Consider the following 15,593-nt stretch of genomic DNA (forward strand, 5'->3'; position numbering starts at 1 on the left):
CTAAGCTATAGAACTGGGAGGCATTCTTTTTTATACATTACTTTTGTGTGGTAACAGATGTTTATATTTCTTTCTTGCCAATAATAGAATTTATTATTTCCACACAAAGAAATCCTTTAAATAGCAATTAAAACTAAGAACGCTGCTAGCGCAAACAATGAGGATAGCCTGCCCCAAACGTTTCAGGTTCATCTGATCTTCCTGAGGAGGAGCTGGAGCCCAGGGCTCTGGAGGTGAAAGGCTAAAGCATTCCCTGGTTGTACCTTTTTCTCCCCTTTCTTGCCTGCTTTATTTTTCTCACTCCCATTATTCTTCATGGGGGTTTTTAGTAGAGCTCAGCACCATCTTATCCCAGGAAGAAGAAGTTGTCATAGATAAATTTATGATGATGAGTGGCACAAAAAACAACAAGAGTAATCTTTAAAATTTTTTATGGAAGCAAAGAACATTGCCATAGAGTAGAATCTTTGGCAGTTCAAAAAACAAGGACTTCTAGCAAAATTCGCAAGACGGGTTTTCTTCCTTTGGGTCTTACGTCTGTTTCGTTGTTAGCTAGTCTTTCAACTTAACCGTCTCTCAGCTACGCTCTCGCTTTTCCTTAATTAGCACCAGGAGTTTTCCTTAGCTCTGTTATGACCTATTTGTTAGTGATCCTCGTTAGCTTTGCTGTGGCCTTAAATCTGTTTGACATTTACTGTCTCACTATATAGGATTTTATGGTTAATTCTCAGTGTGTGCAAGCTAGGCTTCTGGTCATTACATTTTTTACAGTGTATACATTCACATTTTATAGAATCTCTTGTATCTTAACATTTTTCTTTATAATTTTGTATCAATGGCTGGCATCCAGTTTGTCGGGTTTCTTCATATCTTTCTGCAGGTAAATACAGAAAACTAAATAAATACATATCATGTAGTTAATGGTAAGTTTTTCAAGAAATAAAAAAAATTATATTAAGGTTTCATGTTTCTGCAAAATAAAAGAATTTAATGAAAGGTTGTAATTTGGCTTTATACCAAACTCTCTTTTTCATTCTTTTCATTTATTGGACACATATGCTCAAAGTATTATCCAAGGACTAGGGAATAAAGTAACATTTCTGCCTCCGTTGCTGGACTATGTTGTGAAGAAGAATTATAACAGGTCTAGTTATTTCATAGATCTAGGTATGTTTTATTTCAAACTGTGTTATTCTCCCTTTGTTCTCCACTCTAAAACAATACAAGACAAAAGCCATCATCCCAGCAATCGTATTCTTCTTTAAATTTTGTGTTAACCATTTGTATTCTTGTAATTTGCCAGGTATTAGGGACACATTGATTAACAATACACAAAAGGTTCATTATGTTCAAATCAAGTGGGAAATTTAATAAATGCAAATAAGGTAGATAAATGGTTTCAAGTAATGGTTAGTGCTGTTCTCTCAACGGTGATTTTTTTAGTATCTACCATATGCTAAATGCTGAGATATAAAGTAAATCATGTAGGGTGAAGGCGAGGGAGCTGTCTCAGCTGTTCAGGGAAGGCCACTCTAAGGAGATGACTTTTGAGTTGAGATCTAAATGACAAGTAGAAGCAGAAGAGTTTTTTGACCTGGGTCCTAAGAGTCTGTGGATAGAATTCAGGAAACATGGTGGAATGCTTGGTTGGGAAAAATAATTCCATTTCTGTTTTTGCTATGCTGACTGAAATTTAACATTTTCTTCCATTGGAATGTATCCTATTTGAATACCTCAGCAGTATTAGCATCGCCTGTGACTTTGTGATCAGTATTTTTTTTTTTTTTAAAGATTTTATTTATTTATTTGACACAGAGAGAGAGATCACAAGTAGGCAGAGAGGCAGGCAGAGAGAGGGGGAGAAGCAAGCTCCCTGCTGAGCAGAGAGCCCGATGTGGGGCTCGATCCCAGGACCCTGAGATCATGACCTGAGCCGAAGGCAGAGGCTTAACCCTTCATACCACATCTCAGTTCTTGCAGGTATTTTGAAATACCGTCGTTGCTTTGAAATTACCGTATTTCTTAGATCTGCCACTAAATCTGATCAATACATTGTGTAAATCAAGAAGCACACATAGTTACAGTATTGGTTATGTACTCCTACGTAATCAGCGAACACACAGAGCCTTCATACAATACCCCATGATTCTGTGGACCGGTCATTTGGGTTGTACTCAGCTGGGCAGTTCTTATGGACTTGCCTGGGGTCACTCCCATGGCTTCTGTCACTGGGCTCTCAACTGAGCCAAACAGCCCATCAAGCTTCACTCCCATCAGCTGCTGGTGCTGACTCTGGGCTGGGCCATGTGGCTCCAGCAGGCAGGCCTGGCTTCATCATTCCATGGCAGTGCTCCAAGAGAGCCAGGGTGGCCAGGCCTCTTGAGGCCGAGGCTCAAAAGTCCTCCCTCACTTCTACCGCCTTCTGTGGGTCACAGCAAGTCAGAGGCCTCCTCAGAGTCAGTTTGAGAGGAGACTCCACAGGGAAGTGTGATTAATTTAGGACCATTACTATGATAAACTACCTGATTACCATATCAGAATTTTTAAATATTGTATTAACTTAATTCTAATAGAATCGGTATCCTTTCCTTTGTAATCCTGTCTTTTACGCTACAAGTGAGGAAAATTTGGCTGGGCCAAAGAATTAAACTGAGATAAGACAGATAAACAAGAAGAAGGCATACAAATGTATTTAATTGTTTTATGTGTACACAGGAGTCTTTAGCAGGAAAATAAGGACCCAAAGAAATCGTTAGGCCCCAAAACTTTTATGCCTTTTTTACACAAAGAATGATGAGTTGTGGGGATGTGACAAAATATGATAAATTAGGCTAGGGGCTATAAGTTGTAGGACAGTGGCTAGGAAATGTATGGAGAAACTAATGGAAGACCAAGGTGTTTTTTTTGTTTTGTTTTGTTTTTAAGATTTTGTTTATTTATTTGACAGACAGAGATCACAAGTAGGCAGAGAGGTAGGCAGAGAGAGAGAGAGAGGAGGAAGCAGGCTCCCTGCTAAGCAGAGAGCCGAATGCGGGGCTCGATCCCAGGACCCTGGGATCATGACCCAAGCCGAAGGCAGAGGCTTAACCCACTGAGCCACCCAGGCATCCCCTAGACCAAGGTTATTTTAATATGTTTGTTTGTACAAGTGCATTTTGGTGCCAACTCCCAGTGTCTGGTGCTAAGATCATTCTTCTCTTCTGGTACAGGGAGAGCACCTTTTTTAGGGGCAATTTTGTGTCCTGCTTTTAGGTAGAAAGGAGGAGGGCAGAGAGCCTTTCCTGCATCTCCTATTTCCCAAGGGCCTGAAGCTCAAAATAATCAGTAAGTCAAAGGGGCATATTTCGGGGTGACATGCTCTGAACCCTTTCACTTCCCTTTAAAATACTATCCTGACAAGATCCTCATCACCTTCACCATGTTGTCAAAGAATGCCATCATGCAAATGAGGTTACGAACCCCTGATCAGGAGGCAGGGAGTTCTGGGAGGGGAAGTGCAAAGTGCAAAGCCTCAAGGCAGCAGTGAGCTGGCAAGTCCAGTGAGGTCGGGGAGCACAAGGAAAGCTACGGAGGCTGAAGCGAGTGACCAAGGGCTGAACAAAGGCAGGTCAGACCATGTGGTTTATTGGGGAACTTGTGGTTGGACACTCCCCCACACCCTCCGGAGTATGGAAAGTTGGTACTATCTGCATACTAATCTACAATTTTCTTTTATATTTCGTAATATGCTGTAGCTATATTTCTCTTTTAATACATAAAACTCCTCATTTTTCCACATAATTTTATAATGCTCAATTCAATGGATGCATGACTATTTCATTGTTTCCCTGATAGCAAACATTTAGACTGTTTCCAATTCTTTGTGTAAATATACAGGATTTATTTTTCTCTTTTATTTACCTCTATGAAAATATACTTTAGAGTGATTTTTAGATGTAGAATTGCTGGGTGTCATGTATGTGCTTTAAAAAGTTTTGACAGATGTCACTACATTGCCATTCAAAAGAAGGTGGTCCTGACTTCCATTCTATGAGGTGTTTTATTATCTTTAACCACCAAGAGATCTGTACATTATTAACTCTAGAATAACAAAGTTTTATATTGACTGTTTCTTCTATTGTTTCAGAACAATGAGATGGTGGAGCTACAGAGAATACGGATGAAGGATGAAATCCGAGAATACAAATTCCGAGAGGCCCGCCTCCTTCAGGACTACACTGAGCTGGAAGAAGAAAATATCACATTGCAGAAACTCGTGTCCACATTAAAGCAGAACCAGGTAAGGTTCAAGAAATTTTTTGGCTACACTCCAGTTGGAGCCACATCTTCTGACCACTAAGGTTAAATCTTCTTTTTATTTCTCAGAAAGGAATGTGTCAAAATTCGTCTTAATCTTCCTACAATATGTATGTGCTGAAATTTCCCACCCCTCCTATTTCAGCTGACATTTAAAAGGCAAGCCTGGAAGGATGATTTACAATAAAGTTTTATTGGATAAGATGCAGAATCTTAGTTGATCCTTTAGCTCTGTGTTAACATATTTTAGGTGGAAGTGGAATGTATTATAATCCATTTAACCTGACAACTTCTCATTAAAAGGAATCCCTTCTCTCTGTCTGTCTGTCTGTCTCCCTCTCTCTCTCTTTCTGTAAATCGCTTTTAAATCATACTTGGAAAGGAATTATGAAATACAAATAAATAAGAATAAAATTATAAGAGAAAGATAATATATTTTTTTCAGCAATAATGTAACCAAAAACATTGCATGTCTACACTTCAATAATTTTTTTTGGTAGTGATGGTTTGGCAGCTTAATTGCTTTATTTTCCTGATTGGTTTGCATTGTGGTTTGTTACAGTAAGTAACAAAAGTATGTAAATTAGTAGGTAAACTTAGAGGCCAGCCCAAATGTATGCATCTACTTCTACTCCCTTCCAAAGCTCATATCTCTATACAAAACTATTTTTGGTTTTGACAGATACAAGGGTTAAGAAGAGAAAGAGAGAATCCAGAAGGGAAAACAAAATGCATGTATTGACACAACTGAAATTTGATTTCTGATCACTGCCACTTCCTCCAGCTTTGGAGTGTTTGGGGAACAAGATGTCTGCCCTGCCCGGGAGTCCCACGGGTGGTTTTAGACCCTTAGAAAGGTTTACCAGGATGTCCCGTCTGGTTTTACCTCAGTCATTCCCTTTTAGGCACCGACTCACTGTGTGTTTGTGTACTGAGGCTTGATGGTATTGTAAACATCCCGGGTCTCAGCTTGGCTGGGGTCAATGAGCTCACGGTGAAGAAAATCATACTGAGAATTTTTCAAGTATGCTCAGAACTTCTAAAGAAGGTTTTTGTTTTGTTTTTGGTTACCAGCAACCCTGGTTGCAGAGGATTTGAAGCAAATGTACTTGCAGTTCACATATTTAAAGAGGTCATTATTCCCAATTCCTACAAATCCTCTCTGCTCTCTGCACAGACAGGAGGCTGTAGTCTCCCATCCCTGCATGTGGTAGACTAATTTACTCAGGAGGTTAATTTAGGCCAGTATTAGGTATTTTTGAAAGTCTGCCAAGGTATCCTGTGTGTATTCATTAACCCAGAGGCCGTTTCTGTGGGAATTTGTACTATTAGCCTGGCTGATTACTGTTTATGGTTTACCCCTGCCCTTACACCAGTCATTGAAATATGGAAATCAAAGGCTTACCTCAGAAGTTTGAAACAAAACAAAACAAACAAATGGGAAAATGTATACATCTCTTTAATTTTATTTTCTAGATGCAATATTATAATTTTCCCAATTAAGTGTCTAATTAATTAACTTGAAATTATTTCCTCCACAAAGGGCCATTCTGGCTTATTTCCTGACAAATGGATGCCCTGTACAAGTCTCTCCCAGTGAAGAAAATCCTGGGTTTTGTTTTTTGGGTTTTTTCCCTACTGTTGGCCTTTATTGACAGGAGTTAGAATCCATCATATACTCCGTTTCTAATTAGTGAAATGTTCAGTAAAATATTTTATGTACAAATGCCACAATTTTTTTTTGTTTTTGTTTTTCAAAGAGATGACAATGCTAGCTTTCAGTCTCAAAACTGCTCTGAATGTTCTTTGTACTGAAGCTCCCTACACAAAATCTACTTCTGCCGTCTGGGTGGACATTTCTCTTGAGTAGCCAAGCTACTAACATTAAAAAATGCTTAGCTATTTACTATTTGCTAAGTGACTGTTGTTTAAATAGCACTTCTTATTCCCTATGTAGTTCCTATAGGTTAGTTTATTTATTTTCCATCCCCCTCAACTATAATATAACATCAAGAACAGAGCCTGCCTGGCCCATAGAAGGCATTAAATAAATATCTGTTGAAAGAATGGGTAAATTATATTATATTCACTCTTCAGCTTAGAAAGGAAACTAAAATTGAAGATTATTGTAATTAACCAAACCAAGTTTTATTTGTGATCCTAAATATGGAATCTATAAGAACATCAGAGAGTTGACTCTGAAAACTTTAGCCACATATCTCTATGTGCTGACTGGTTTCTGTGTACAAAATAAAATCAGGCCCAGCCTTATAAATACATTTTATACTTCAATACTTTTGAAAACCAAATTATCTGAAAGAAGTGTAGGAAGAAGCAACAGCCTAAAGAGTGGTCGAGTTGACTGTCAATTCCCCATCAGAAAAACCCACTGATGAAGCAAAGCTATTTATTAGAGCTCTCCACTAAGAGACCCACCTTGACAGAGCCTCAGTAATATCTCAAAATGGGAGGTTTAAAGAAAGGCTGTTCATAGGGTTTTAGGGTCTGGACTGGGTTTTGGATGGTGGGAAACTGGTTGGGATAGGTGGAGTTTATGACATAATGACTGTCTGTTGGGGGCACAACAAAGTGAAGGTCTTTTACTTGGGTCTTACCTTGTTTTCATTGGGTCTCATCTTCTAGAACAGTATTTCCCACAAGCAGCTAAGTGTTCTATGCCTAGTCTCAGTATTGGTTAATACAGGGTTAACAGGAAAATTTGTCTGGCCCCAGTGTTACCTACCAGGGCAGGAGATTATGTTAGCTTCCATTTCTAGAGATGTACTTGTGGGAGGTGGGGGACAAAAAGTAAGTCCTATGTCCCTAGTATCTCACGTACTGAACTAAGGCACTCAGTAGTTATCTAACCATTGAAAACACTTGTTAAAATTAATAATTCAACCACACTGATATTATGAAGAACATTTCCTCCAGGGATATGTTTCTATATCAGGAAATAATATCATAAGAGACCTAGGGAACATATTCAATTCAGTTTGATTTCATTTAACCAGTGTTTCAAGAGTATATTTCTATGAGTCCATGTACTTTTTTTGAGGACAAAAGATATGGTCACTGTCTTAAAGAATGTATAGTCCCAGGAGGGAAGGCAGTTAATAGACTCATAGCCATCTATGTAATTGCATATTAAAAGCTATGTGTTAGAAGTGGCAATAGAGGTCTGGATTAAGATCTTGAGACTTCCTAAACTCTGCAATGATTATGATACTTACCCCCCAACACTCATGTAGTTAAAGAGAAAAAAAAGTTACTAAACTATGAAGTTGCTAGAAGGAATTGCACCAAAGTACTGATTTTTGTAATGGTAAGTACTTTGATGCTATCTTAAAAATGTCAGGCATTTTTTTTTTAATGGAGCCCAATTAGAGGCTTGAACTCATGACCAAGAGTCAGATGCTTAACTGACTGAACCACCAGGTGGCCCCAGATACCAGTTTTTAAGTGTCTTCTCATTCCTGTTTCTTGGTGCCTCCACTTTTTGGGGGCTCAAATTATCTGATTCAGCCTTACAGTGATGGCACCGGAAAGGACTGATCTGTTTGCCTGAACAAGTCAATAAGGACTTTAGAGTCCCTTTTTTTTAATTTTTTTTTTTTTTGGTATTTTTGATACTGGTCTTGAAGGTTGAATAAGAGTTTTCCAGATGACAACCTTGGCTAAGGCAGAGAAACATGAAATAGCTGCATGAATATTAGGAGCCTGAACCACATAGGAATGAATAGAGTGAGTAGAGTTGGCCAGAGAGAAAGAGATCAGGTTTTATATGACGTCTACCATCAATTAAATATGGATTACAAAATTTAAAAATCTACAATGCAAACCAAATTAATGTCTTCAAGTCTAGCCCGGGAATCAGTAAACGTTTTCTATAAAGACCAGATAGTAAATATGTTAGGTTTTGTAGGCCTAATATATCTCTAACAGTGTCTCTTCCAACTACTACATTCTGCTGTTGTATCATGAAAGTAGCCAGAGACAAAATAGTGTGACTGTGTTCTAATAAAACTTTATTCACAAAAATTGGTTGGTAGTGGGCTAAATTTCATCCAGAAGACACAATAATATTAGACAATCTCTGGCCTAAGCTATCAGTCTAACAAGGATTACAGAATAAAAGGTCTACAATGCAAACTAAAGAAGTGTCTGCAAATGTAAGCTCTCAGATAATTTGGGAAGAGTCAGAGGATTGGTTGAAGTACTAGGAAAGGGTAGCAAGCAGGTATCTTGAGTTGCCCAGGGAAAGGAATAGAGAAGATCAGGAGGAAGATGACTTTACAGTATATAAGCAGGCCTGGAAGGAACCATGACACAAGGACCCAGATTCTGTTATCCCAGACAATTTCTATGATTTGAGTCTTTTCTATCACGGACATGTGGAATTCCAGTGATCTTGTATAGCAGTGAGTACTGGTTGTCCATCAATATCCATTGTTCCCTCTCCCAATGTGATTACCTTGTGTTTGTTTGTATGTTTGTTTTTATTTATTTGAGAAAGCAAGCAGGGAGAGGGGCAGAGAGAGAGAGAGAGAAAGAATCCATAAGCAGACTCCCTGCTGAGTGAAAATCCCAAGACCCTGAGATCATGACCTGAGCTGAAACCAAGAGTCAAGTACTCAACCATCTAAGCCACTCAGGCGCCCCTGTTACTCAGTTTTTAACTGAGCCTAAGGCTATGTGGGGTAAAGACAACATTCTTCACCTCCCTTGTAAGTAAGTGTCATGTGATTAGTACTGGCCACTGGGATATGAGAAGTGATATGAACACCTTTTGAGACATGTCCTTAAAGAGAAAGGGTGTTCCTCTTACTTTACCCACTGCTTGAAACATGATCAAGGTGGCAAGCTGCCTTAGATCATATGGACCAGAGTAGGAGGTAGTGTAATAGGATAGACGATGCCCAGGGCACCTGGGTGGCTCAGTGGGTTAAGCCTCGGCCTTCAGCTCAGGTCATGATCTCAGAGTCCTGGGATCAAGCCCTGCATCAGGCTCTCTGCTCAGCAGGGAGCCTGCTTCCCCCTCTCTCTGCCTACTTGTGATCTCTGTCTGTCAAATAAATAAATAAAATCTTTAAGGAAAAAAAAAAAAAGAAGATGCCTGGTTCCTGGATGACCTCATGGAAAAGAGAATCCTACTGGCCCTTGACTGTCTATCTCCATAGTGTTACATGAGAGAAAGCCAAATGTCTCTCTAGACTCAGTCAGTCTTATCTAGGTCTCTGTCACATCAGCCAAACCTACATCTGACCTAAACCTATGTCAAAACTGTTATCCTAACCTTTTGCAAGACAAGCCATTGCACTGAGATTATGTGAAGAAGGGTAGGGTGGGGTGTGGAATAGAAACAAATGAAAATGGTAATGGTCTATGATCCCTATTCTTTCATTTTTAAAAATATTTCTGGGGGTGTTTGCATGGCTCAGTCGGTTAAACATCTGCCTTCAGCTCAGGTCATGATCCCAGCTCCTGGGATGGAACCCCGCCTCTGGCTTCCTGCCCCATGAGGAGTCTGCTTCTGCCCCTTCTCTATCTCTCTCTAAAATAAATAAATAAAATCTAAAAATAAATAAATAATAAAAAATATTTCTTAAAATACAAGTTTAATAATATAAACAATAAAATAAATGTACAACTAAGCACAAAGTTTAAACTAGTATCTAATATCATAACGACTTTATGATAATACCTTTTCTAGTTTATTTTTTCATTCACAACAGCAAATGCTTGTTGAAGAGCAGAATTCTCTTGAAACACAATGATGGAATATTGAAGCACTGAGGGACACGTAGGTGCGTGACAAGTATTTCCTCCTTCTGAGGAGACCACAGTATAGTTGTGGAGATAAAATATTTATTAAAAAGTAGAATGTCACTAGTGCCATGGAAAAGGCCTCAAGGAAGGTCTGTCAGTTTATAATACAGATCTCTTTCTTCTGTGGGCTTTCATGGACAAGAGAGTGTTTACACAGGCTATTTGGCTCTTAATTCAAAGGACGATCACATTGATAACAATATATATGTATTTTTCTGTTATCAGATAATCAGTACCGCTATTCCAGATTCTATCCGTAAGCACATAAAATTTTTCTGTCTCATTTTACTTGCAAACATATTTTGTTGAGATAAATTCTTAGTGTGATCTTTTAGCTAATCTATCTCTGAATATAAAAATTTCCTTATCATTAATAATTAAATAAAACAAAGTAATAGTGATGATAAAATATTTTCTTGGTTTTATTCTGATAAACTTATTTTTTTTTAAAGATTTTATTTATTTATTTGACAGAGAGAGCACAGCTAGAGAGGCAGGCAGAGGGAGAGGGAGAAGCAGGCTCTCTGCTGATCAGGGTACCCAATTCGGGCCTCAATCTCAGGACCCTGGGATCATGACCTGAGCCAAAAGCAGTCCCTTAACCAACTGAGCCACCCAAGCACCCCTGATAAACTTATTTTTAAAAAATTCCTGGGGGCGCCTGGGTGGTTTAGTCAGTTAAATGTCTGCCGTTAACTCAGGTCATGATCTCAGGTCTTGGGATCCAGCCCCTGGTAGGGCTTCTTGTTCATCGTGGAGCCTGCTTCTCCTCTCCCTCGACCCTTCTCCCTGGCTCTGTCTCTTTTTCAAATAAATAAATAAATAAAATCTTAAAAAAAATAGGGGCACCTGGGTGGCTCAGTGGGTTGGAGCCTCTGCCTTCCGCTCCGGTCATAATCCTGGGGTCCTGGGATCGAGCCCCTTGTTGCGCTCTCTGCTCAGTGGGGAGCCTGCTTCCCCCTCTCTCTATCTGCCTTCCTCTCGGCCTACTTGTGATCTCTGTCAAATATATAAAATCTTTAAAAAAAGAAAATTCCTGGTTTTTTTTTTTTAAGCAAACAGTGCCCCCTTTTGGCCATTAGTCCCCACAAAAAGAAATCCTAAAACAGACATTTTCATCTCTACTAAGAATTGAATTTATGTATATAAATTATATATAACTTAAAGTATTTATAAATTTTATAATATATAATACATATTAATTTTATATATTATAAATTATGCATAATTTCCAAAGAAACCATCCTGTGTTACCTGAAGAGTATATACTGTGTGCTTCTTTAGATTTATTTTGTAGACTCACATTTTATACTGTGTGGTTTCCTGTTTTTCGTTAACATACAGTGTTATATTAATTTCAGGTGTACAATATAATGAGTTGATTAACATTTTAATTTTTTTACATAGTTAGGTCTACTAGAGTGGTTGATGGCAGTTTTGTAAGACCCAAATTTTAGTTCTATGAATCTTCTTTATCCTATCTAATTCAGGTTGAATATGAAGGCTTAAAGCATGAGATTAAGCGGTTTGAGGAGGAAACTGTGCTGCTCAACAGCCAGCTGGAAGACGCCATCCGGTTGAAAGAAATTGCGGAGCACCAACTGGAAGAAGCCCTTGAGACCTTAAAAAATGAGAGGGAGCAAAAGAACATCCTGCGGAAGGAGCTCTCCCAGTACATCACCCTCAACGATAACCATATCAGCATCTCTGTCGATGGACTCAAGTTCACGGAGGACGCAAGTGAACCAAACAATGATGACAAAATGAATGGGCATATCCATGGGCCCCTTGTGAAACTGAATGGAGACTATCGGACTCCCACTTTAAGGAAAGGAGAATCTCTACACCCTGTTTCTGACTTATTCAGTGAACTGAACATTTCAGAAATACAGAAGTTGAAGCAACAACTTATGCAGGTAAGATCTCTAGGGCTGTGAGAGTAGATTTCTTACAGATTACGGGTCACCTGTTCTGGAATTTCTTGTTCTCACATTTTACTTCTAGCTTGTTTTTTGAAATATTGCTTCTTCAACTGGCAACTTTGAATGTACAGTATCTTAGAAAGACATAACAGAATATGTGTTGAAAAGAAAACTCTCATTTGTGTCACTTTAAGAAATCTATATTAGAGAATGGATAAAGATGATGGGAGATATATCTATCTATCTATCTACATACATACATACACACACAATGGAAGAGTATGCAGCCATCAGAAAAATGAAATCTTGCCATTTGCAATGACGTGGATGGAACTAGAGAACATTATGCTAAGCAAAATAAATCAATCAGAGAAAGGCAATTATCATATGATCTCACTGATATGAGGAATTTGAGAAACAAGACAGAGGATCATAGGGGAAGGGAGGGAAAAATGAAACAAGACTAAACCAGAGAGGGAGACAAACCATAAGAGACTCGTAATCTCAGGAAACAAACAGGGTAGCTGGAGTGGAAGGGGGGTGGGAGGGAGGGGTGGCTGGGGGATGGACATTGGGGAGGGTATATGCTATGGTAAGTCCTGTGAATTGTGTAAGCCTGATGAATCACAGACTTGTACCCCTGAAACAAATTTAAAAAAAAAAAAATCTATCTTAAAGCCACAAAGTGGATTGCAATCAGGTGTGAAGGGAGAAACGGGTCTCCATCCATTTCTAACAGAAAAATTCAGAACCTATACATACAAGCGAAATGATAGAAAAATGAACGTTTCCATCACAAACAACTGTACATATAGCTTCAAGAATAATGGTAGAGTTCACAAGAATACCTTAAGCTTTAAAAGACATGAAGGACTTTCAGTATGCTAATTAGCCAGGATATCATATGATTCAAAATACAGAACAGGGATAAATCTGAAACCAGCATGATCTAGGCCTTAAATTTTTAGCACCTTCAAATTCAAATGCCTTATGAAGAGTCCTAGCCTTTAAGGTTATCTCGCTATGAAATGGCTTTTCTAGTTTAGGTCTTTCCTCCCTGCGGTATCTTAATCCAGTGCTGATGGAGTCTTGCCTGAGGAACAGCATCACCGCTGTCACCATGGCCTGGGGGCCTCTCACTACTACAAATTGTTGGACTCCAGCAGACTTGCGGAACCATCAGGAAGCTTGTCAGGTGATTAGGTTTGAGGCTGAATTTTCAGTCTCTTGTCCCCCCCCAGGTTCTTTGCATTTGGGTGATAATTAGAGGCTGTCGAGACTCTGGAAGGCATTTATTTCTATAGCAAATGGGGCTTATACTTTCCTGCCTTTATAGAAATGATGACTAAAAAGTGAAAATAGCAGAAGTAAGAAACTAGAGAACCAGTGATGTTAATTTAATAGGTTTATTATTAACAGCACATTGAGAATTAACATATCATGCACTTTACCTGCCCTGTGTGTTGGGCTACTAGCAAAGAATTCATTTTCATGGTGTTTAAATCAAGAAATCAAGAGGGCATGGCCATTGGAAGAAAATGAATTTCATATAGACTTTTACCTGACTGCGAAGTTCAGTTCTGTTGGGTAATATTTCTCTATGTCTTTTTGCTCAGTTTACACTAATACCACTAGATTGATAGCAAACATATTTTAAATTTTTGCATGATAATTTGTAAGAATTCATACCCCCAAACTAAATAGAATTAATTTACAGTTTTTCTTAAGCTATCACATTGGTGGCTTTAGTATACAAAGTTAGCGTACCAAGACTTTTTGTTTCTTCTTTTTATGGTGGCAGTGTAGAAAATAATAGGAAGAGGGGCTTTTATGCACAAAACAGCTCAACAGTTTTCACCCAGGTCAGCTATTGGCTGAAAACTCAGAGCTGTTTTCTTCGCATTTAATCCTAAATCTAATCTGAAATAATACAAAATTCTAGAAGAGATGAGTCATTTAACAAGAAGAATGGTGAAGACAAGTTCTCAGCAAGAGAGTGGTTCTTGGCTGGAATGTCGTTTGCATTTGGGGTGGGAAGATTCCTCATTGTCTGAGACTAGTGAGCTACAAGGGGTCTAGCATCTCTGGACCCAACCCATTTAGTGCTAGGTACATCTCTTCAGTCAACTTGATGACCCAAAGTGCCCCACACATTTCAGATGCTCCAAGGGCCAACCGCTAGTTGGGAACCCTTTAGAGGGACAGCACATTACTCTACCATCAAATGGGGCTACAGAATACCTTCCTGGTTAGAATGGCTTGATTTATGAGTTAATGTTTGTAGAGTGCTTAGAACAGGGCCAGACAAACTGTAAATGCTCAGTGATTGTGAGCATTACTTTTTCTACTATTTTACTATTTTCAACTCCACAGTGCCTTTAATTTATTAAGCTCTTGATTCATTTAACTTCTATTAATATTAACTTACTATTGGACAGTTTTGCTCAAGGAGAGTCATCTCAGAAGGACTAACATATGTGGTCACTGGTGGGAATACAGAAAGGTAATAGTTAAGTGTCTGAGGGTGGGGTCTTTCTGAAAAGGGATGTTCATTTAGCAAAGAGGGAGAGAAAAACATGACTGGGTAAGCCTTCCCTCAATACAGCAGAAAACTGTACCAGTGCTTAATTCATGTTGACAGTTTGTCAAGATATAGAGGGGCACAGGGAGGGCTTTATATTCCAAAATTTGCTCCACGTTTAATTACAGAAACCAGGCTCAACGCAGGAAAGGCTTTGCAGCTTCCAGTCTCACAACCAACAACACTAACGTGTAATTTTGTTTTAGACAAAGTAGCCATCTTTTCGTAAGCAACATTTTTAAAAAAGCATATCAACTTTTTCTAAGAATATATTTCATTGAGCACAAATATAGCAGAATATATCCTTTCATGCATAATTTGTTTATATAATCTGATAGATTTTCCTTAGCTATGCGTCCCCTGGGTTTAATTTATGTAAATAAGCAAATTATAAAGAACATGCCAGGATATACTGCCTAGAAGTGATTGCATTTGTGTTTGATGTTAATGTTTCACCATGTTAATGTTAGAGCATAACATTTAATAAAGTTATAATAAAGTTAATAAAGAGTATGACAGTTCTGATATTCAACAGTACTAATACACCTTGCAGCATATACTGTGTATCAGTGCCACTCTCCTGGATGATCCAAGGAGCAAGCAATAAAATGCACTTTAAGTGCGGCTCTCTGAAATGCTTGGGGCCAGGTGTGTTTTGAGATTAAATGTTCAGAATGTAGAAAGGTAATATGCAACACGTATGATATATTTATGACATCCCTAATGGGACGGGGTGCAGCAGTGAATGATCAAATAATATAAGCATTTCTGTAGTGCAACATGTGGTTATTCATGCTAAGAGGAGAAAATGAGCACCAGAAAAGGTCTCTCAGCAGTCAGGTACAATTTTGCTGCTAGAGAAATCTAGAGCTGTGAATTAAGAGAAAACTTTTATTTAAAGCCACTTGAGATTTAGATGTTATGGCTGTCTTAGGCATGGCAATTGCCATACTGTCAGGCAGCTC

At 38.6% G+C, this 15,593-nt stretch overlaps 1 protein-coding gene across 2 annotated transcripts in view; it reads left to right on the top strand.

Moving 5' to 3' along the window:
* BICD1 (BICD cargo adaptor 1) overlaps positions 1-15,593 on the top strand; it is a 214,154-nt gene that overhangs the window by 153,126 nt on the left and 45,435 nt on the right. For both annotated transcript variants that reach the window (XM_080810796.1, XM_080810795.1), the window contains exons 3-4: positions 4,127-4,279; positions 11,616-12,041. In XM_080810796.1, the coding sequence (XP_080666922.1) occupies positions 4,127-4,279; positions 11,616-12,041 (579 nt within the window). The remainder of the gene's footprint in view (positions 1-4,126; positions 4,280-11,615; positions 12,042-15,593) is intronic.

Source organism: Martes martes (assembly GCF_963455335.1).
Source record: "Martes martes genome assembly, chromosome: 8".
NCBI lineage: Eukaryota > Metazoa > Chordata > Mammalia > Carnivora > Mustelidae > Martes > Martes martes.